The following is a 24,518-nucleotide window of genomic DNA, read 5'->3' on the forward strand; positions in this document are numbered from 1 at the left end:
ATGCATCAAAACATGTAAGAAATACATGTTACAATTTGATTATTGCACATTTGTGCAGTTGTGCATAATGTAAAAAAAAAAAAAAAAAAAATTCATAACATGAGGCAATATTTTCCGTTTGAGGCGTGTCTTAACTTGAAAAATCTGTATATGTAGAGATGTTCGTAAGTAGAGGTACCACTGTATTTAGTAATGGGAATAGTGCTGTCAACAGACTTGCAGAGGCCCGGGGACAAGAGACCATTATAGGGTCCCATGACCCCACCCTTGCCACCGGCTAGTCACGACAACATATGCAGTACTTTTAATGCTTTGCAAGCAATGACGGTGTAAATTTTCAAATTATTTGAGATAGACAGTTAAATTTAACAGACCGTAATGTGATGTGACACAATATAAACAATTTCCATTTATTGTCCCATGTAGGCAACAATAAAATACAACTGAGAGTGCTATGCATGCCTGCTAAGCAACAAAACAGTATAACTAAACATCCTGTGCCTGCCCCCTTTGTATCCCTGAGGTTTTCAAGCCCTCAAACAGTGATGCGCCTAGATTTTTTTGACAGCAAAGTTATCAATAACATTAGTGAAATCCAGTTTTTGAGCAAGCTTACGCTAAATGAAGAGCATGGCTAGGTTGTTAAGCCTGCCCTGTGATATGGTGGAGGGTAGGTAGTATTTTTATTATTTTCATTTTACTGAAGGCTCGCCCTCCTCCAGCTACAGTCACTGGCAAAGACAAGAAAATGTGTGATCCGAGTCTGTTCAACCTCGCGCACCTGCACCCCACAGATTAACATATATCCCTGACCTCCCATCACCTACTCTCTCCTCGGCGTAACGCGAGCATTATGTCATGTCATACTGCAGCTCAATAAGCTACAAGCGGTCGGTGACAGACTCGACTCGGGCTTTGGTCACGGTGATCGCGAATGTAAGCGTTCAGTGTTAGCGGCTGTTGTTCACTTACCGACATCACCGTCCACAGCCAACTCTAGCCCTAATTCTCTGGCTTCTTGTCCCCATTTTAAAAACTTCATCATTTTTCTCGTTCACCTCTATGATCTTCATCTTTTCTTTTCTGCGTACCCGATTTACGACGACTCGCCATGTTTCGCTGCAGATTTTAATTTCCCGCTTCAGGGCACGTAGTAGTGTAACCTTGAGTGCGCCAGAGTGGGGTCAAACAATTCCCTGCTAAGACAGAGGGTGTGTGTGTGTGTCTTGCGTTGTTGAAAAAAATTATATTTGAAATATTTAATATGTTAGTTTTTAGGTATATGTCGAGTAGAACATAATATTTAATTAGACAATTAGTTGAATAAAAAATATGTGAATGTAAAGTAAAATAAATTAAGGGTCATTCAGGGGCCCCTAACGTCCTGAGGCCTGTGACAACATACCCAAATGCCCTCTCCCCTGTCGACGGGTGTGAATGGGAATGACAAGAAAAAAGTACCGTGCTGACTGACTGTGTGGTGACGGACCAGTACGTTGAAGGACAAGCAGTGTTCATAGTTATTTAATCAGGGGAGCGACAAGGAAAATAAATGGTACCCTACATGAGACAAATGTGTCTGAAATATACCATCATGAAACTTTTCTGGTTATGGGTGTTTTTTCTATCACACTTGGTGAAGTTTTATTTTAGTGACCCCTTTTCCCACAACCTAGTCAATGTCCAGCCGATGTTTCAAACCATAGTGATTTTGCAAATTTACGTAACTGTATCTAAGTATAAGTATTGTGTTATTAAGTGCACTGATAAGGGTGCTAACCAATGAGACCAATAGGTATGAGAGGCAGCACTGAAAGGCCCAGTAAGGTAGCATGGCACAATATATACTACAACATCAAGATGTGAAACTTGTTAGGCAAATCTGTTCCAGCCACTTTCATTTACATACCGCTAACTCTAGTTATTTGGTCCCATTATTGTGGATAGTGTGAACACTTAAGTCACTCCCTTGTTCAGCCACTGATTGTTCATGTTGAAATTTAACAGTTCAAGTCAGTAGAGTAAAAAATATTTCTAAACGTTGCTTTGAAATCAACTGTGTGCAAATGAAAAGAAGCAACAAATTAAACTTCACCAAAATTTTTTTCTTTTGTTCAGAATCACAGAGGATGGCCTCAGGCAGGCCCAAGGATTAGGTATGTATCGGCTGTCTAGACCCTTCAGAAAAACACAAAGCACAAGAACAACAGGCTGCCTGTAGACACAATGGAGAAATACACACATTGAGACTTGGACAGTCTGGGACTGAAGCTTTTCCTTAAAAGCATATTCCTTCCAGCTTACCCACAAGTGATTGATTAAAGCACTTAACAAGTGCATCTTTAAACTCTCTATATTTTTTGTAGTGGTGTGTGTACATTTCTGTATTTGCATTATTCAGATTGTGTCCGTTCGTCAAAGGAAAGTTGTAAAAACTTGCTTAACCTTTACAGGGACAGACTTTAACTCCTTTAGAGAATAATTGTTGAATAAATAGGGGTGGTGTGGCTCAGTGGTAGAGTAGTTGTCCCCCAACCTAGAGGTTGTGGGTTCGATTCTCTGCCCTGATGAACTAGCCTAAGTATCCTTGAGCAAGATACTGAACCCCACATTGCTCCTGGTGCTGCGTCACCACCAGTAGGTGGATGGCGATGTAGTGTAAAGCGCTTTGAGCGCCTTGAAAGGTGGAAAAGCACTATACAAGTATAACACCATTTACCATAAAGCGAAAACAGTATCTGTACTCTAATGTGAAGTGTAGTGTACTATAATGTGAGTTTACTATCGAGAAATACGAGGTCTATAGTTACACGTAACGTATGAAAAGTACAATTGCACAAGTTAGGGATCATGGCGGATTTCCTTCTCAATGGACACAAAATGGTGGGGGAAGGTTGTAACTGGAAAGAGTCGAAAAAGTGTGTGGCTCTTGCAGGATGTGCATTTCTTTTGTTTAGAGCAGAGCGGAGGTCAAGAAAGGTGAGCAGTTTATGTCACTCTCAGATAGGATGTGCCAAGATCACCCATGAACACATGAGCTATTCTAATTCAAGCGCACAAGATTGGGCATCTTCTGGCCAGAGGTTGCGCTAGACTTTTTTGTTGTCTGTCATTTTGACTGACAGGGTCATAAAAATCTGGTCATAATCTATTTTTACCCGTCACTTAAATTTTTAAAATGATGATAATGACATTGTGGTGACCCTTTGTTTTGCATAATTCACCTTACGTACTTGTGTGTCCATTTGGCCGAGCGTGTTAGCAGCTACGACACAGTCACGTGACAGAGACACTTAAGAGCCGCGCGCGTTCCGGTGTTGTGCTGAAAAATAGCCGCCCCGCGTGAAATGTCCCCCCTGACGGGAACGATCATTTATAACGCTTTATTGAGGTGAAAACATCAAATGTTTTCATGGACGCATTACAGCAATGGATTTAGGACTGTAAAATCAGTTTCAAATAAATAAATTAGACAAAATACTAGTACCTTATTTTAGTAACAAATCGTGGACTGGGCCACATAACCCATCTTTGAACAGAAATGTATTAGTCTACAGGTTTTCACGACCATATCTCAATGACACACAGGTATGACATTTATTAGTTCAAGCAGAGTAAAATTATACATATATTCACGGTACAAGAAAATCGTTTCCATGTCCATCGATTGGTAAAAGCCGTACGAGTGACGTGTGGCCGCTCAATAATAAAATAAACAAATAAATCAAATAAAACGCTCAATGAAGCGTTATAAATAAGTGTTCCTGTCAGGGGGGACATTTCACGCGGGGCGGCTATTTTTCGGCACAACACCGGCTTGAATAGAGAGTTCACAGAGAGAAGCAGAGCTCCAGCGGCTGGACACAGCAATTCGAGCTAACAAGACTCTTAACATTGCATACCGCTTCAACATATTCAATAGTATTTAGTTTTCATTCATTTTAAATTAATATTCTGTCCGAACAAGCTTAACAGAGAATCCAAACCGTGCCATCACACATCAAGCAGATGAATATGTAACTTTTTCTCCGCAGTGACAAAAACAGCTGACTGTGGCCCCAGTAGGTAGGCTACATTATGGAACAATGAAATTAACAGTTCACCTGCTGTGGCGTGAACGGAGTCTTACACCTTCCTCCTGGTGCGCATGGACTTGAATTGCGTGCCCGCTTGTGCAGTCCCTGATTTTTCACCTCTTTTATCAACACCATTGTCGTTTTGGGGCTTTTTGAAGAAACTTCAGACACTCAGTTGCTTGACATTTTTCACAGTAAGGCCAACGACGTCATGCATCAAGAGAGACAATAGCTAATTAATATGCCCACTCGCCACCCTGTGGTCTGGGGTGTGAATTGCAACCTGTCAAAATGACAGGTGGACTTCAGTTTTTTCCGTCACCGTTTTAAAAAATCGGTCAACGACGGAAAATATTCGGTTAACGCAACCCCTGCTTCTGGCTAAACCGGGGATCAGAAACCCGTAGTTCTAGAGCCGCATGCGGCTGATTAGCAATGTCCTAGTGGCTCCCTGGAGGTTTTTCAAAAATGTTTAAAAATGGAAAAGGATGGGGGGGGTATATTTTTTGTTTTAATATGTTTTATGTAGGAGGACAAACATGACATAAACATTCTTCTAATTCATTAATATTGTCATAAAGTTAAACTTCAGCATCGTACAAAAGAGTAGTTACGTGGTGCATCATTCTCTATCGGATGCACTGCAGGAAAAATAAACATTTAATCATGAAGATTCATGTATGTATAATTTTTTGTATGTACAGTGCCTTGCAAAAGTATTCGGCCCCCTTGAATCTTGCAACGTTTCGCCACATTTCAGGCTTCAAACATAAAGATATCAAATTTAATTTTTTTGTCAAGAATCAACAACAAGTGGGACACAATCGTGAAGTGGAACAACATTTATTGGATAATTTAAACTTTTTTAACAAATAAAAAACTGAAAAGTGGGGCGTGCAATATTATTCGGCCCCTTTACTTTCTGTGCAGCAAACTCACTCCAGAAGTTCAGTGAGGATCTCTGAATGATCCAATGTTGTCCTAAATGACCGATGATGATAAATAGAATCCACCTGTGTGTAATCAAGTCTCCGTATAAATGCACCTGCTCTGTGATAGTCTCAGGGTTCTGTTTAAAGTGCAGAGAGCATTATGAAAACCAAGGAACACACCAGGCAGGTCCGAGATACTGATGTGGAGAAGTTTAAAGCCAGATATGGTTACAAAAAGATTTCCCAAGCTTTAAACATCTCAAGGAGCACTGTGCAAGCCATCATATTGAAATGGAAGGAGCATCAGACCACTGCAAATCTACCAAGACCCGGCCGTCCTTCCAAACTTTCTTCTCAAACAAGGACAAAACTGATCAGAGATGCAGCCAAGAGGCCCATGATCACTCTGGATGAACTGCAGAGATCTACAGCTGAGGTGGGAGAGTCTGTCCATAGGACAACAATCAGTCGTACACTGCACAAATCTGGCCTTTATGGAAGAGTGACAAGAAGAAAGCCATTTCTCAAAGATATCCATAAAAAGTCTCGTTTAAAGTTTGCCACAAGCCACCTGGGAGACACACCAAACATGTGGAAGAAGGTGCTCTGGTCAGATGAAACCAAAATTGAACTTTTTGGCCATAATGCAAAACGATATGTTTGGTGTAAAAGCAACACAGCTCATCACCCTGAACACACCATCCCCACTGTCAAACATGGTGGTGGCAGCATCATGGTTTGGGCCTGCTTTTCTTCAGCAGGGACAGGGAAGATGGTTAAAATTGACGGGAAGATGGATGCAGCCAAATACAGGAACATTCTGGAAGAAAACCTGTTGGTATCTGCACAAGACCTGAGACTGGGACGGAGATTTATCTTCCAACAGGACAATGATCCAAAACATAAAGCCAAATCTACAATGGAATGGTTCAAAAAGAAACGTATCCAGGTGTTAGAATGGCCAAGTCAAAGTCCAGACCTGAATCCAATCGAGAATCTGTGGAAAGAGTTGAAGACTGCTGTTCACAAACACTCTCCATCCAACCTCACTGAGCTCGAGCTGTTTTGCAAGGAAGAATGGGCAAGAATGTCAGTCTCTCGATGTGCAAAACTGATAGAAACATACCCCAAGTGACTTGCAGCTGTAATTGGAGCAAAAGGTGGCGCTATAAAGTATTAACGCAAGGGGGCCGAATAATATTGCACGCCCCACTTTTCAGTTTTTTATTTGTTAAAAAAGTTTAAATTATCCAATAAATTTTGTTCCACTTCACGATTGTGTCCCACTTGTTGTTGATTCTTGACAAAAAATTAAAATTTTCTATCTTTATGTTTGAAGCCTGAAATGTGGCGAAAGGTTGCAAGGTTCAAGGGGGCCGAATACTTTTGCAAGGCACTGTATGTATCATTATGTATGTGTGTAATATAACCTATACCGCAAATATCCAAAGTCCGGCTCGGGGGCCAAATGCAGCCCGTAGTCGGATTTGATCCGGCCCCCAGCCTGTCATAAAATCAATAACGTCTGGCCCTCACACAGACTTAGTAAATTGGTCAGCAGTACTGCTACCAGCATATGAAGTACAGTGGGGCAAATAAGTATTTAGTCAACCACCAATTGTGCAAGTTCTCCTACTTGAAAAGATTAGAGAGGCCTGTAATTGTCAACATGAGGAAACTTCAACCATGAGAGACAGAATGTGGAAAAACAGAAAATCACATTATTTGATTTTTAAAGAATTTATTTCCAAATTAGAGTGGAAAACAAGTATTTGGTCACCTACAAACAAGCAAGATTTCTGGCTGTCAAAGAGGTCTAACTTCTTCTAACGAGGACTAACGAGGCTCCACTTGTTACCTGTATTAATGGCACCGGTTTTAACTCATTATCGGTATAAAAGACACCTGTCCACAATCTCAGTCAGTCACAGTCCAAACTCCACTATGGCCAAGACCAAAGAGCTGTCGAAGGACACCAGGGACAAAATTGTAGACCTGTACCAGGCTGGGAAGACTGAATCTGCAATAGGTAAAACGCTTGGTGTAAAGAAATCAACGGTGGGAGCTATTATTAGAAAATGGAAGACATACAAGACCACTGATAATCTCCCTCGATCTGGGGCTCCATGCAAGATCTCACCCTGTGGCATCAAAATGATAACTATAAAGGTGAGCAAAAATCCCAGAACCACACGGGGGGACCAAGTGAATGACCTAGAGAGAGCTGGGACCACAGTAAAAAAGGCTACTATCAGTAAAACAATGCGCTGCCAGTGACTCAAATCCTGCACTGCCAGACGTGTACCCCTGCTGAAGAAAGTACACGTCCAGGCCCGTCTGCGGTTCGCTAGAGAGCATTTGGATGATCCAGAAGAGGACTTGAAGAATGTGTTATGGTCAGATGAAACCAAAATAGAACTTTTTGGTAGAAACACAGGTTCTCGTGTTTGGAGGAGAAAGAATATTGAATTGCATGCGAAGAACACCATACCCACTGTGAAGCATTGAGGTGGAAACATCATGCTTTGGGGCTGTTTTTCTGCAAAGGGACCAGGACAATTGATCTGTGTAAAGGAAAGAATGAATGGGGCCATGTATCAAAAGATTTTGAGTGAAAATCTCCTTCCATCATCAAGGGCATTGCAGATGAGAAGTTGCTGGGTTTTTCAGCATGACAATGATCCCAAATGCACAGCCAGGGGAACAAAGGAGTGGCTTCGTAAGAAGCATTTCAAGGTCCTGGAGTGGCCTAGCCAATATCCAGATCTCAACCACATAGAAAATCTGTGGAGGGAGTTGAAAGTCCGTGTTGCCCAATGACAGCCCCAAAACATCACTGCTCTAGAGGAGATCTGCATGGAGGAATGGGCCAAAATACCAGCAACACGTGCCGCTGCACGACTGGTCAAAAAAATCGACGCGGAGCTGCGTGATCATGAGAGACTCGCTCGGTCAAACCGGGCCAGGGATGATGATGACTAATCTCCTAAACCGGGCAAGGGATGATGATGACAAATCTCCTAAAGTGGATACTGCACACGCGAGCCTCCATAGCACCCCAGGCCTTCCCTCCCTTCACCTACTTGGACATGAACTCATACAATAAACTCAAATTGACTATATGCGAAATTTCCATGGCAATCAATGACTTTTGAACGAAATGCATTAGACTATGACTAGACTGATACACAATATGCTGTTTGTGCGACCCGGGCTGATGGGGGACGGGTTTCCAATAAGCTTTGCTTTTCCCGTCTTCCTTGTCTGTCTTTATCTTTGTCTTTCCTTCGGGTAAACAAAATTCTGAAAATGTTCCACACTCTGAAACTAATGATTTTGATAATGATTTTGATGATTTTTGTTTGATGATGATTCGATGATGATGATGATGACAATGACAATAAAGGTGCTAGTCACATGAAAAAAAAATGAAAAAAAAACTGAAAAGCTTGTGAAGAGTTACAGAAAACGTTTGGCCTCCATTATTGCCAACAAAGGGTACATAACAAAGTATTGAGATGAACTTTTGGTATTGACCAAATACTTATTTTCCACCATGATTTGCAAATAAATTCTTTAAAAATCAAAAAAATCATTCTGTTTTTTTTTTTTTTTCCACATTCTGTTTCTCATGGTTGAGGTTTACCCATGTTGACAATTACAGGCCTGTCTAATATTTTCAAGTGGGAGAACTTGCACAATTAGTGGTTGACTAAATACTTATTTGCCCCACTGAAGCTTACACACTAAATGCTGCTCCTCATTTACCCACTAAAAGGCAGCAGCACTCTAAGCAACATTACCCTGTGTGAACCTTTACTTCCAATTTTCTATAATGGCGACAATCAACAAAAAAAAAAAAAAGAAAGTTGACTGCGTTGGCTGACGCTTCAAGGATAGGTGGAAATTGGACAATTTCTTCACTAAAATATGCAACAACTGTGTCCGCCTCATTTGCAAAGAGACAGTCGCTGTTTTTAAAAAAGTTCAATGTGAGGCGATATTACCAAACAAGACAGACTGACATGTACGACAAGATTACAGGAAAAGTGCTTTACAAGTATAACACCATTTACCATTTACGATACGCAGCGAGAAATTGAAGCAACTTGAAGCTAGTTTAATTTCACAACACAGAATGGCTTGCTAAAATTTGCTAAAATATATTGTTTTACGTAAAGGATGTCAGCCAAGGTCGGCCCCCCACATTTTTACCACACCAAATCTGGGCCCCTTTGCAAAACGTTTGGACACCCCTGCCCTATACTGTAAGAGATGTAGTAGCTCAGTTAATAGATCCGGCTTCACATTTTTTTTTTTTTTTTAAGACATTAACATTTTATTGGAGGATCAATTTCATATTCTTCTACTAAACAAAAAATACATTTGTGTGGATCAGTTTGACATATATTTGACAATGTTGAGAGGTGTTGTTTACTGCATATGAAGATTCTGTCTCATGGAAATATCAAATACTGCCTGGTAAAGTCTGCCATCTAGCGGTGTAAATGACTTATAGCTAGCTAGCTATAAATACAGTATATATTTTTAAATGTCTTTATTTTAAAAAACAATTCAAGAATATAATTATAATAACTGTCTGACTACTAAATGGATGATTGTTTTTCAATCAATGTCAAGAGTCAAGACTCATCGGGAAAAAAAAACACCTAGGCCTACTTACTGGTACATGATATATGTATATGTCGGAAAACACAGACAAGGCTGAAAAAGCAGTTTCTGCTCTTGCCCCCCTCTTTAAAATAAACTGCTGTATTTTAAGCCAAAACAACTGTTGTGTTTGATAGAACAATATGTCTATATGCTCCCATAGCAGATTCATGGCGCATTAAGCCCCCGAACTATTTTTAATTTGTCCATTTTACCCTGGAAACCCCCGTTTATAGACGTCGCGCAACCGCTTTTGTTTCAACCCAGCCATAAATAGGAGGTAAGTACTTATATTTATTATTCGAAATGTCGGTCATTTTTAGCTCAGAATTATTAATTGATGTCTAATATTTAGTTTAAAAGGAAAAAAAGTGACTTTAAAAATGTGTTCACTCGCATTTTTTAAACGTTTAAGCAAATTACGCCACAATGACAAAAATGCTGTCTGTAAAAAAAAAGTCACGGATATCTACATCATAACTATTGCTTAATTGTATTTTCTTTGTTACCGTCACATTTTCCCCGTTATTTGAGATGATGAATAATCGATCCAAACAAGAAAAAATAGAAAAGAAAAAAAAAAAAAACGTTTAGAAGGGTAAATATATGAAAAAAAACATCTCGAACACACCTTGATGTCTGCGATTTCTGCACCACGACCCTTGTTATATTACCATGTTTCACCCATAAAATCCCCCCAAAATCCAGCTGTGACCATTCACAGCTGTGTCTTGACACTCAGTGATACATGCTATAGACCCTACCCACCGACGTCACAAAACCACGTGCTCGATGTATGGTTCCGCCCACTTGTCCGTCATTTTGTCTCTGTATTAGCATTGGTTTCAATTGATCGAGGAATTTAAAATGCATTTCATGGAAGACCCGGTGCTTTCTGATGCCGTAAACTCACTGGATGTGTTGCATAAAAGGCGTTATGTGGAAAAGCTTCGTTCTATACAGTCGCCAGATCCATATTTGATGCCCAAATCGATGTTTTTCGACCCACTGTCTTCGCCCCGTCTGCCTGACATCTGCTACGCTGATATTTACAATTATCTTGTCCACACAAAATCAGCCTATTCTCACGAAAATTTGAAAAACTTCAAGAGCTTGGAGGCTTATAAATACTTCGTTGCTGGTTGGGTGAAACAGGTCCTCGTCCACGAAAATTCGGCAGGAATCTATCTTGTGCTTGGAAAGGTGAGTTACGAAATTTTCAATTCAAAATCTTTTGTTATTGCTAACATCCACTGTCAAGTCTAATGTATTTCATGTCGTTTGTCAATGGAGCTAAGGCTTTTAATGTTTATATGGTTTAGCGATAGCACTCTCACTACATATATACGTGTATGTTGTCGGCGATTAGCCTAGCAATGATCTTAATTGTGGTTATTTGTCAGCCCAAAACCCTCTAAGTATATCTTAAATGCATCTTACCGGATATAAAATGACTACTACATAGTCTGTGGTGATTTTTTGGTGCCCAGTTTTCACGTCGAATTGCAGCCGTCCATTTCTCTCTCTCCTCTTCGGATCCCTCGGAATACGGTAAAACTTCAAGTCTCTCCTTCCATCTTCTCTGTTAGTGCAACCAACAGCCACACACGCCTTCACCATTTTGATTATTAATGTTAAGGAGCAGAAAAACACGCCGTAAATAGGAGGAATGTACGTAGCCGTAACAGGTTAACACTATGTTTTGATGGACAATTGGGCGGTACCATTCAGGAGAGAGGAGTTGTGACGTCACGTTTTTGGATCAAAGCAAGGTAAGTACATAATATCTCGTTAAAGTCATGGCGTCTTTAATTCTGCTCTCGTGTGCTCTCACCTCCAGAGAGGGTTTCGCTGTTTAAATTTTTTTTTTTTTTTAAATGCCCTCCAGTTCAAAAATTTTCTTCCCCCAGAAAAGTGAGATTTTAAACTTTCCAATGATGTATCATTCGTTCATATAGGACACTTTTGAAATTTGGCCAAACTGGGGATCTCACAGAGGAACTTCAAGTCACCTGAGTGTTTTCTGCCTTATATCTTTTGGAGCGAAACTGTGGTGCCTGTATTAGGGTACCCGCTGACCTCTGAACGACCAAGCTCTGTTCTTATATGTATTATTATGCATAATTATTATTATTTTGTGCCCCTCATTGTTTCGAGATTTCCCCTTGACCCTTCAAAGACCAACAGGCCATTGTTTCTTCGGGATCCTGGGCAAATGTGGGGAGGTGCCCAAACTGGTCCTTAATGACTACTGTGGGTGCAGGTTTTTGTTTCAACCCATCCAATACAAACAGTTTAACCAATGAAGTTTCTGCTGAAACAAGTTTTACCTGACTGTAAAACAGAGAGATTGGTTTCCAATCGCTGGTGGCTCTACTCAAGTTACTTGCCAGCAATCAACGTCACCATGAAAATAGGAGCACTTCTCATCCTTCTACAAGACAATGATTTAAATGAATTTAACATTAGTGGACATCTAATCCATTTGAAGAGGAATAACTACCAACCCTCCAAATGGATTGGACGTCTGGTGCCCACCACCTCAAATTCCGCCTTTGAGTGCACAGAACTACAGTACAGAAACACTGAGCAGATGCTTTAAGATTGATTAGATAATCTTTTAAAAATCGATTGAGATATAAACTAGTTATGTCTCTTTTATGTCAAAGCATTGACTTTGATGGAAAAGCAGCAAATGGGCAAGAGGTCGGCAACCCAAAATGTTGAACGCGCCATATTGGAGCAAAAAACACAAATACAGTATTTCTGGAGCCACAAAAAAAGAAAGCCTATACATGGCTTTTAATGAAGGCAACGCATGCTGTATGTATCTACTGTATATTAGCTATATTTGCCTACTATCAAAATGACTAAGTTGGCTACAAATACATAATGAGCCTTCATGATTATTGTATTTTCCGCACTAAAAGACGCACATGAAATCCTTCAGTTTTCTTAAAAGCCGACAGTGTGCCTTATAATCTGATGTGCCTTAAATATGGATGCATATTGCTCAGCTCCATCTTGCGGATGCATAACGCAATGCCGACCACTACTACTACTACTATTACTACTACTGCGCCTTATAATGCAGTGCGCCCTGTACATGAAAACGTTTTTAAAACAGGTCATTCATTGAAGCTGCGCCTTATACTCCGATTAATTCGGCCGCTTTGCATATTTCCTTTTACCGTGAAAATTGATTAATTTTGTCAAAGCAAGGGCGTAGGTTTGCACAGGGACGGTTGGGACATAAAAACTTTTCAGGATGCTGAAATTTTCCCCACCAACTTTTAAGCAACTTATTTGCATTAAATAACGAGTTCAATTATATAGGTCGTTTAGATTGTCTTCCCATATGTTGTCAGGATAGAATTGACCCTACCATTATTTCGTGAATTATTTTCATTATGTTCAGACTTACATTTACCCATTTTCAATTGCTGAATGCTGGTCCATTTCCCCTCAAACACACGTTTGATTGGCTGATAACTTAAAGAGCATATGACACCAGAAAAAAAGTCTTAAATGGCATTATTATGTGAATTAGAATCATATTTTGAGACGATTCGACTATATACAACAATTTAGCAAAGCGCAGATGACGAGAAATTAGTCTTCTAATCTGCCGGTTAGCCACGCCTACAATTATAGGGCTTTAGCGTCCCCAACAGGTGGATGACGTCAGCGGTAGACTAGGCTCATCGGTTTTACTATTCAGCCCATTGAGGGGGAATTGTTCAGAACGAGGAAAACGCGACGAAGAGAGCTGCAAAATGTCATTGTTTCAGTCTCTCTACTCCCAATATTTTTACAGGATATTCTTTTTATCCAAGTATTTTTCCCCAATAGCTATATAAATGGCTTGAGAAGGACCAGTCAGCCCGTCGAGGGGGAACTATTCACAATGAGGAAAACGCGACGAAGAGAGCGGCAAAATGTCATTGTTTCTGTCTCTTTACTTCAATATTTTTACAGGATATTCTTTTACCCAAGTACTTTCCCCAATTGCTAAATAAATGGCATGGTCATGACAAATAACAATCTTGTGCTAAATGGAATATAAAATAATAAAAATCCATTTATTCAAGATGACATGGCAAAATTACTCCATAATGGTCAAAACAGTCGACTTCACCTTTACTGTCACACCTCCCGAACGATATTTTATGACACCTAAATCGGACATATGTAATTTCCCTTCCCCGGCTTCGGAGAATGTAAACAGACCAGAAGGAGTGACAGCTAGCCGACATGCTAACCCGAACCGAGGGATGTTTCAAAGTCTTCGAAGTGGAAAATCACACATAACTAGCCTGGATTATTTGACATGACGACCCGGTTGTCGAGTTTCTTTGCAGATCGGCAAACCGCCCGGCGGAGAGCAATTTACAGTTCGTTCCCTGGAGGAGGGTGGCTGGAATTGTTGTGCAGCTAACGTGCTAACAGCTAACTGCTAATGAGCATGAGGATAGCTTTTTACATGCCTATCAATGATCAAACGTAAGTAGTCCTTTATTTAAAGGAATTTTATAGTGTTTACTTTGTAATCACTGTATTCGTATTTGACATAATACAAAACAAGATGTTTACTCACTTCCTTGTAAGTCCAATGGTCCCACAGTAAATATCCACGGTGAATGGGAACCTTTTGAAACTCCAAAAAGGCGCATACGCCTCTCCCGCATACAGAATGATTTTTCTGCAGCCGTTTGGCTGGCGTGATGCAAAAAATAAAAGTATTAATCCGCAAAATCAGCTGAATCCTTCGTCCTCATACACAACAGTACACTGTATAGTGAAGAGAACGTCTTCTACCGTACACGTCACAGCGCCCTCCTCCTCAATGCAAGACCGAAGCCGGAAGTCACTCATTTTCATGGCGCGGGATTCAAAAAACTAAATAAATATAGCGATCGCTTCCACACACATCCAAGCGGTCCATATCATTCAGGGGCATAAAATACCGCGTGTATTATGAAATAAACATGCTTTTTCGTGTCACAGGCACTTTAAACCCCCACCCCCACCACCACCACATACATACAGTGTATCACAAACGTGAGTACACCCCTCACATTTCTGCAGTTATTTAAGCATATCTTTTCATGGGACAACACAGACAAAATGACACTTTGACACAATGAAAAGTAGTCTGTGTGCAGCTTACATAATAGAGTTCATTTATTTTCCCCTCAAAATAACTCAAAGTATAGCCATTAATATCTAAACCCCTGGCAACAAAAGTGAGTACACCCCTTAGAAACTGCGTGCATCCCTAAATGTCCAAATTGAGTACTGCTTGTCGTTTTCCCTCCAAAATGTAATGTGAATCGTTACAAGAGTGCTGCCAGCGTTGCTGCAGAGATTGAAGAGGTGGCGGGGTCAGCCTGTCGGGGTTTAGATCATACGCCGCACTCTACATCAAATTGGTGTGCATGGCTGTCACCCCAGGGGGAAGTCTCTTCTGAAGAAGGTACACAAGAGAGCCCGCAAACAGTTTGCTGAAGACATGTCAACAAAGCACATGGATTACTGGAACCATATCCTGTGGTCTGATGAGACAAAGATTAATTTGTTTGGTTCTGATGGTCTCAAGCATGTGTGGCTGCGACCAGGTGAGGAGAACAAAGATAAGTGTGTCATGCCTACAGTCAAGCATGGTTGTGGGAATGAACCCGAAACACACACCTCTTCAATCTTTGCAGCAATGCTGACAGCACTCCTGTAACGAGTCACATGACATTTTGGAGGGAAAATGACAAGCAGTACTCAGTTTGGACATTTAGGGATGTACGTAGTTCCCATGCGGTGTACTCAGTTTTGTTGCCAGGGGTTTAGATATTAATGGCTATATTTTGAGTTATATTGAGGGGAAAATAAATGAACTCTATTATATAAGCTGCACACAGACTACTTTTCATTGTGTCAAAGTGTCATTTTGTCTGTGTTGTCCCATGAAAAGATATACTTAAATAACTGCAGAAATGCGAGGGGTGTACTCACTTTTGTGATACACTGTATGTATGTGGTGGTGGTGGTGGGGGGGGGGTTTAAGTTATCAGCCAATCAAACCTGTGTTTGAGGGGGAAAAATGGACCAGCATTCAGCAGTTGAAAAGGGGTAAATGTAAGTCTGAACATAATGAAAATAATTCACGAAATAATGGTAGGGTCAATTCTACCCTGACAGCATATGGGAAGACAATCTAAATGACCTATATAATTGAGCTCGTTATTTAATGCAAATAAGTTGCTTAAAAGTTAGTGGGGAAAATTTCAGCATCCTGTAAAGTTTTTATGTCCCAACCGTCCCTATGCAAACCTACGCCCTTGCTTTGACAAAATTAATCAATTTTCACGGTAAAAGGAAATACGCAAAGCGGCCGAATTACAACCGTTTCAAGTCCCAAACCCAAAGACAGATCCTAAAAAAGGACAAATAAAATAGGTTGATAGAATGGTTTTTTGGGTGAACGCATTCAGGCAGTGGCTTTTTATAAAAGTAAAAAAGTGAAAAGCCCAGTTTCGGTCATTGACAGTGCTCTTCACGTTTCCTGTTTTGTGCTGGCGCTCCAAACCGGCAGAGCGCGTGCGTGTGCTCTAATCAACACACACAAGAAGCTTGCTCGAGTTAAGATGGCGGCATGTGGGTGAAGAGGCTGGGCTCTAAACTCGAGTTTTCTCACCATTAAACGATTCCTATGAGCCCGAAAATAGACATTAGTCGACATAACAACAATTTCCCCATCTTTCGTACGCCTGGATGTGATTTAGGATTGCCCCATGACATCTATACACTTCGTGGTTCACCCGTTGCCGGGGACTGAGGATCAGCTCAATGACAGGTATTTTTGTCGTGGCCCGTTGAAAATATTTGAAAATCGTCTTTTTCTGTCGCTCGTGTTAAATTGGGCTCGGCAGATTGTTTGTGAACGCCGTGGACGGTGTCATGTGTGTTAATTATTCCTTGAACGAGTAAAATGCCCCATGACTGCAGCGCTAAGACTAGGCCCGGTATCTTCAACAATCCTCCTTAGCATTTTGCTATCTTTACAGTCAAGTCGATCAGCCAGTAAGTCAGTCAGCCAGCTTGCCGCCAGCTGCTAACCGCTACCTTAGGTTCGTTATCACGGTAAAGGCTAGTGCTGTAGCTGGCTGTTTCTCTGGAAGGATTGGCTCCCAGTCAAAGTTGAGATGGACAATGCGGGATGGGGGATGGGTTAAAAAGAGGAAAATAAAGCTGGTGAAACACATCGTTGTCTAGAATACACGAGTTTTCCCTTTATATTACACGTGATCCCTTTAGACGCGTTTCGACATAGGTATTTTGTGTGTCTAGTCGATAATCCATATCAATGAAGAAGGCTAACGTTAGGCTAGCTACCTCAAGGCTAATGCTAATAAGCTAATGATCTTTTGTCAAAGCGCAACATTTGTACTTTGGGGGTTTTACTGACGTTTTGGGTACCTTAATCTATCGTGAGTCGACATATTTCTCCTCTTACTGATCATTGTTTTAGACTAATACTTTGTGTAGGATGTTAGCGAAGTGATTTCATGGCAGTCGTCTTCAGTGAAAACCCAACATGTATCTTTGGAGCTTTATTCGATACTAGATTGCTTTTTGCAACTAGTAATACGATATAGAATTGTATCTCCTCCGCTGCCAACAGACGAATTGACTTACAGTTGAATAAACTGCATAAGATAGTTGAAGAAATTGCATGCTCATGCTTGCATCATTACAGTCCTTATGGACATTTCCCCTTGAACCCGAAAAGGAAATTGCTTTCAACTCGTTGCTGATTAAATTGTAGTAGGAGCTCAACTTATTTTCTATAATCAGTGAACTGCTGATGATCTTAAGATCTTGATATTTCTCTCTGAATATTGGTTCTCAAATTTTATTTTCAATATTCAATGAACTGCTGATGATCTTAAGATCTTTGTCTCTAGAATAGTTCTCACATGTTATTTTCATTCTAATCAAAAATAATAAATGTCATTCAAATTTTGACCTTAAGCTAGTAGGATGAACTGTCATTTTCAGATGATTTTTTTTTTTCTGGTCCCACAAATATGAAGGACAGCAAGTTTTCATTTTATGTTATTACAAAGAAAAAATGGGTGGCTATTAGGACTGAACGATATTGGAAAAATCTTACATTGTGACTTTTTGTGTGTTTGCGATATAATGCGATATATACTGTATATTGCAAGATTAGAATTTTGACCAGATGACCTCAGTAGCTCTGTTGGGGAAGACTTTGGTTGACTCACTATGCTTTTGTATTAGTTTATTGCGTTCAGTAGTTTATTAGATTGTTTTTTTCTGAGTTTCCCCATTGTTTTCCTCATTTACCCTTGGATTCTTAATTTAAAAAAATACATATATATAGTCTACAAGCAATTTATCGTATTCATCATTATATAAATTTTAACTTAGTTTGTCAAATTTTTATTGTTGCATTATAGACTTAAGGTCCTTCAATTTACTTTATTCATTATTTTAAAATGAATCATTATTTAAAAACTGAAAGTGCATAAAATTGCAAAAGTGCAATATATCATTGTATTCATATATTACCATTTATTTCAGGTTAAGGGGGTTTATCTGTGAATGATAAAGATTGCTATATAATAGAGCTTAAACGAATTAGGGCTGCAGCTATCGAATATTTTAGTAATCGAGTAATCGACTGAAAATTCTATCGATTAATCGAGTAATCGGATAAAACAAATATATTTTTAGGTGAAGAGCAATTATAAATATACATGAGAAAACAAGACATTTCATCTAATCTTGAACCATTTTCAGTCAATCAATGTCTATATTTTCGATGTATATTGTTGAAAACAGCCAACAATTGCATCTCAGATGTAGCTAGAATTAAAAAAAAAACCCAAAAACTAATTCACTGCTTTCACTCAAAAAACTTTTAGATCTTTTTTTTTTTTTTTAAATTATATATATATATATATATATATATTTTTTTTTTATACCTAAAAATGCCGTTACGCTTGATAACACACATCACTTAAAAGTTAGGATTTTTTCCCACGTGTTTCAATTGAATTTCTCTTTGTGTCAAGCCATTTTTAAGTTCTAGTTAAGTTTTAAGTTAGTCTAAACTGTAAGTCCTGATAGAATCTTGAGTTTTTGCAGTGTTCAAAATAAATGTATGATACAGGCTGTACTGGAGCACATTAGGGACCATTGCTACTTGGTGTTTTATCCAGCAATGACTACTGAGCTAAAATTGATAGTTAGCATGATAAAGTTTTTATTTTACACCCTCATCACTCCACATTGCTATGTTATGTTAAAGCCTGTATGTAAGACACGTTAGCCACGCATCGACAGTGGTCATAATTAATTGAAACCTAGCCCCCCGCAGGGCTAACTTTACGTGAGCTAGTAGCGACAGTAACGTTAATCTTATTTATTAGCGCTTAGCGGTCTTTACTAGCGCTTAGCGCTGTACTGCTTTAAGATGGCGGCTGTTTAATAACGCTGCCCAGACGCGCCCGAGTCTGTCATTGCGCATCTAGTTCAACATACATGTGATCTTTATGAGACTCATCAGACGCTAGCTGATACCTACGTAGCATCGTGCGGGCTAGTATTTGGCAACGTCGGCGTCGTTTGTGGCGGCTGTCAGCTGCAGTAAGTTTTTTTTTTTTTTTTCCTTCTTCCTCCCCGCACGTGACAGCGCGTTGTCCCGCATTAAAAGTAGTCCGAGCAAAACGTGATGCTTAGAGCTGTCAAAATAAACGATTACTCGAGGTGAATAAAATTACTCGGATCAGTTTTTAAACTCGAGTTACTCGAGTTGCTCGAGTACTCGTTTCAGCTCTAAAACGAATACTCGAGCAACTTTAGTAACTCGAGTTTAAAAACTTATCCGAGTAATTTTATTCGCCTCGAGGAATCGTTTACTTTTGCCAGCTCCAAGCATCATGTTTTCTCAGACTACTTTTAATGCGGGACAATGCGCAGACGTCACGTGGGTAGAGGAAGAAGCAATGATACCTTACTGCAGCCGACAGTCGCTACAAACTATGCCAACATTGCTAAAAACTACGCCTGCATGATGCTACGGTGGCAGCAGCAGGTAGCGTCTAATGCGTCTCATAGATATCGAATGTATATAGAAGTAGATGCGAAATGACGGACTTGGCAGCATTAGTAAACAGCTGTCATCTTAAAGCAGTAGACTTCTTAGCTCTAATAAATAAGAATACCATTACTGTCCCTTGCTCACGTAACGTTAGGCCTACGGAGGGCTAGGTTTTTATTAATTATGACTACTGTCAATGCATGGCTAACGTGTCTTACATACAGGCTTTATTTAATCTGTAAAAACATGGTGCTGTAGAGTGATGAAGGTGTAAAAAAAAAAAAAAAAAAAAACTTAATAAAGCTGTCAATTTTAGCTCAGTACTCATTGCTGGATAAAACACAAAAGTAAACTCAAAATCCTATCAGGACATTAATTTTAGACTAACTTAAAACTTAACTAGAACTTAAAAATAGCTTGACATGAATGGAAATTCAATTGAAACACGTGGGGAAGAACACCTAACTTTTAAGTGATGTGTGTTATCAAGCGTAATGACATTTTAAGGTAAGAAATACGATTTTTGAGTGAAAGCAGTGAATTAGTTTTTTTTTCCCTAGTCACGTCTGAGATGCAATTGTTGGCTGTTTTCAACGATGTACATCGAAAATAAAGACATTGATTGACTGAAATTGGTTCAATATTAGATGAAATGTCTTGTTTTCTCATGTATATTTATAATTGCTCTTTACTTAAAAAAAGTTTTATCCGATTACTCGATTAATCAATGGAATTTTCAGTTGAATATTCGATTACTAAACTATTCGATAGTGCAGCCCTACCATATAAAGTATTAAAGGGTTACATGAAGCCATGTCTCTGCACACTTGCTGCTTTATGAAGCAAACCAAAATTTTTCATATTCCAGAAATAATAATAATCGCACATTCTGCGATAGGACTATTGCGCATGCGCACATCGCGATGACTATATTCAAATGATATTTTGTGCAGGCCTAGTGGCTATATTGTATTTTTGGATTGTTAAATGTCTATATCTATTATTACCACTTTGAACCTAGTACAATCAAAGTGGGGGTGCTACATGTCCGTCACTTTGCCTTCACTCCATCATGGTACTACTTAAGTCCCGCGTTTGAGACACTGAGGCACTGTATCTTAAACCATGCAGTTTACTGTGCAACTTCCCACAATCTCATGCTGTTGTCACTGAAATAACTGTTACCATCTCTCCTATTGGATACGCTACAATGTCATCACAATGCCCCGCGGCGGTCAGGGTGGCACACTGCTGTGCTCTGGCAGTACATACACAGTGAATGGGTTTGTTGACTGCACTGTGCCAAGTTTAGTGGGAAAAGGCCTTAACAGATTGGCAGCCACAAATAGAGTGCCATTTAGGGCCCATGTTTTAAATCATCAAGAGTCTTAAGCTCTAATCACTGACAGAATAACATAAAATCTCCTGGGTAATATTACCCTAATGATTTGACTATTCATAACCCTTATGTCCTCAATTGGCTTATGACATCAGATCCTCAAGGAGGTCATAGCTCTTTCATTTTGAGGCTGGCATCTCATTTCATGCGAAAGTCAGTCACCATGTTCTGCTAGCTTCCCTAAAAGAACTCTTGTCAAAGCAGATGCATGAAATTAAAGGCAGATGTCAACAATTTACCCCCTGGAGTAAGCTGATCAATTTACTCGAGGTACGTGTAAGTCACATGTGCAAGTTGCTCTTAGGTTTCGAGTCATAGCCAAGATACTGTGAAATAGTCAGCAAATCTCATGCAAGTCGTGTGAAGCCATGACTTTTAAGCAAGTCATAAGTCATGCGAACTTGCACAATATGTATTGGAGTGATAAAACATTTTTTTCTTCGCTGATCATAATAGGGAAAACGATACCCTTAAGCCTTTAAAAATTTTGATTAGTTGTGTAACACTATTGTTATCCCCCTAAGGCCAGATGTCCGCCCACATCCACGGACATCACATCTTGGGTCATGTCGGCCACATTTGTAGACCAAATGTTAATTTCGTGGCCTACGTGACCCAAAATTTGATGTCCACTTATGTGGATGCCAGGTCTTAGGAGGTTAATATGTCACTGCTATTCTATGCTCTGCCTTTGTATGCTCCTCCTATCTGTCTATTTGGCGTAGAAATGCAGATCAACACATGCTTCCATCTGCCCATTCATTTTCTTCTTTTAGCTTACCCTCAAGAGGGTCTCGGGGTTCCTGGGGCCTAGATTGGCTGACTTTGGGCAAGAGGTGGGGTACATCCTGAACTGGTTGCCAGCCGCATGGCACATAGAGAAAAACACTCGCGTCCACATCAAGGGACAATGTAGAGTGTTCATTCAACCTGCCACGGGTCTTTTTGGAATTTTGGAGAAAACCAAATACGGTACCTGGAGTAAACCCATGGAGGCGCTAAGAAAACATTCAAACTCCACCTAAGGATGTAGAAGAACTACAAGTCGTAAGAAAAGATGCCCATGCGTATGTTATCTTTAGTGTATGGGTTGTCTAATTTTTGAGTCTGAATTTTCATATATTTGGGGTTTTATTAGTAACACGAATTGGACACATGTTCTGTTAGCATGTCAACTGGGTCTGGCATTAAGCCATTAGCATTTCTTCCATTGCATTCCATTCGATTTTCTTCCAAATATTCTCCAAGTGTATTTTTTGTTGTGCATTTATTTTAGAAAACACCCTGCTTTACGAGTTGCTGTGCTGTAAAATGATTGATAAAATGTAAACCATTAAAATGCTCATTGAAATTTAAATACCAGCAGTAAATATTAAGATTTTTGTGATCCTCTATTTGTGCATGGTACAATTTATATATGAATGTAAATTTCCCCCCAATATACTGGCGCTATGTGTGATAGTCAAGTCCTCGCCATTTAAAAAAATAAAAAAATAAATAAAATCAGTAGAGCCATCGACAGCACTCTTAAATATGCCTAGGAAAGCAATTGCCCTCCTAAGTAAATGTCTTGTGTGTATGACACGAAGTTATTTCAGTGGTATCTTTACTTACACACGTCTCTACATACAGAATTTTCAGATTACGACACGCCTCAATGGGAAAAATATTGCCTCTTGTTATATAAGAAATTTCAGGATACGAAAGGCAAAAATGCAGTATGGTTGGTACTCGCACCTCCCAGAGTTTACTGAACGTAACATACTAAGCTGCTCTGCCATTGGCTATTGCCGGGCATTCCTGGCATCCAATTGGCTAAGAGGGACCTCTACTGTGTGATCTCTTCATTCGCACCTCGTGTTCCGGCAGCTTTGCATGAGTGTACAATGGTAAATATTAATTATTATCTTTTACTCTATTTTTGGTTTTTACATTATTCACAACTCTATTCTTGGTTTTTACATTATTCACAACTCTTATATTTATTGTGGAATAATCTAATAGTAACATGTATTTGTTACATGTTTTGATGCATTTTTTATTAGGGCTGTCAAACAATTAAAATTTTTAATCGAGTTAATCACAGTTTAAAAATTAATTAATCGCAATTCAAACCATCTATAAAATATGCCATATTTTCCTGTAAATTATCGTTGGAATGGAAAGATAAGACACAAGATGAATATATACATTCAACATACTGTACATAAGTACTGTATTTGTTTATTATAACAATAAATCAACAAGATGGCATTAACATTAGCAACATGCTGTTAAAGTGATCCATGGATAGAAAGACTTGTAGTTCTTAAAGATAAATGTTATTACAAGTTATAGAAATTTTATATTAAAACCCCTCTTAATGTTTTTGTTTTAATAAAGTTTGTAAAATTTTCGATCAAAAAAGAAACTAGTAGCTCACCATTGTTGATGTAATAATTATGGTGCTGAAACCCATAAATCAGTTGCACCCAAGCGCCAGCAGAGGGCGGCAAAACACCCAAAAACACAAGTAACAATCGGAAATGACACTTTGCTGTCATTCTAATCTGTTTGAGAAGGGTATGTGCGTTAAATGCGTCAAATATTTTAACGTGATTAGTTTAAAAAATTAATTAACGCCCGTTAACACAATAATTTTGACAGCCCTAATTTTTATGCATTTTTGTCTCAATTTTGGGGGGCTTGGAATGGATTAGGGCATTTACATGGAAAATGCGTCTCTACTTACAGAATTTTCAAATTATGACACTACCGGTACTTCCAAAACCAATTCATTTTGTAGGTAGCAGTACCATTGTATTTGCTTTTATTTCCATCTCTACAGGTTTACACTTCATGTTTCAACGTTTGTAGTACATAATAGTTTAGCCTCAACTACAATAAGTTCAATCAGAATACATTTATTCAGCTGAGAAAGCATGCATATACTGCTCCCGGACGCTCTAATGTAGTGCTGCAACAATTAATCGATTAACTCGAGTATTCGATTCAAAAAGAAATATTCGAATTAAATTTTGCTGCTTCGAGTATTCGTTTAATTAAAGTGGCGTTGTAATGGTTTGTTTTGAAAGTGTTTACATGTAGTTTTATTGATTTTGGTGGATACACTGCCCTCTAGTCTGCCTCATTTTACATGTCCAAATCGAGCTGCTCCCTGTTAAGATCAACATAAGCTAGGTTTTTGTTTGAGCTAATGTTTTTTTTATGTATTCGTAATTCAGTTTAAAGTCATATTTAGCCAATTTTTGTGGGAATATGTGTCTGTATGTTGTAAAGTGCATTGTTAGAAAAAAAAAAGTGTTTTATAGCATTTA

At 39.2% G+C, this 24,518-nt stretch overlaps 1 protein-coding gene across 8 annotated transcripts in view; it reads left to right on the forward strand.

The window, feature by feature from the left end:
• Nucleotides 1–16,263: 16,263 nt before the first annotated feature.
• ubr5 (ubiquitin protein ligase E3 component n-recognin 5) overlaps nucleotides 16,264–24,518 on the forward strand; it is a 90,066-nt gene continuing 81,811 nt past the window's right edge. For 7 of the 8 annotated variants that reach the window (XM_057833752.1, XM_057833753.1, XM_057833754.1 and 4 more), the window contains exon 1: nucleotides 16,264–16,526. In XM_057833752.1, coding sequence (XP_057689735.1) covers nucleotides 16,465–16,526 — 62 coding nt within the window. In that variant the 5' untranslated portion in view covers nucleotides 16,264–16,464. The remainder of the gene's footprint in view (nucleotides 16,527–24,518) is intronic. The other variant, XM_057833760.1, reaches the window with a different exon arrangement.

Source organism: Corythoichthys intestinalis, chromosome 4 (assembly GCF_030265065.1).
Source record: "Corythoichthys intestinalis isolate RoL2023-P3 chromosome 4, ASM3026506v1, whole genome shotgun sequence".
NCBI lineage: Eukaryota > Metazoa > Chordata > Actinopteri > Syngnathiformes > Syngnathidae > Corythoichthys > Corythoichthys intestinalis.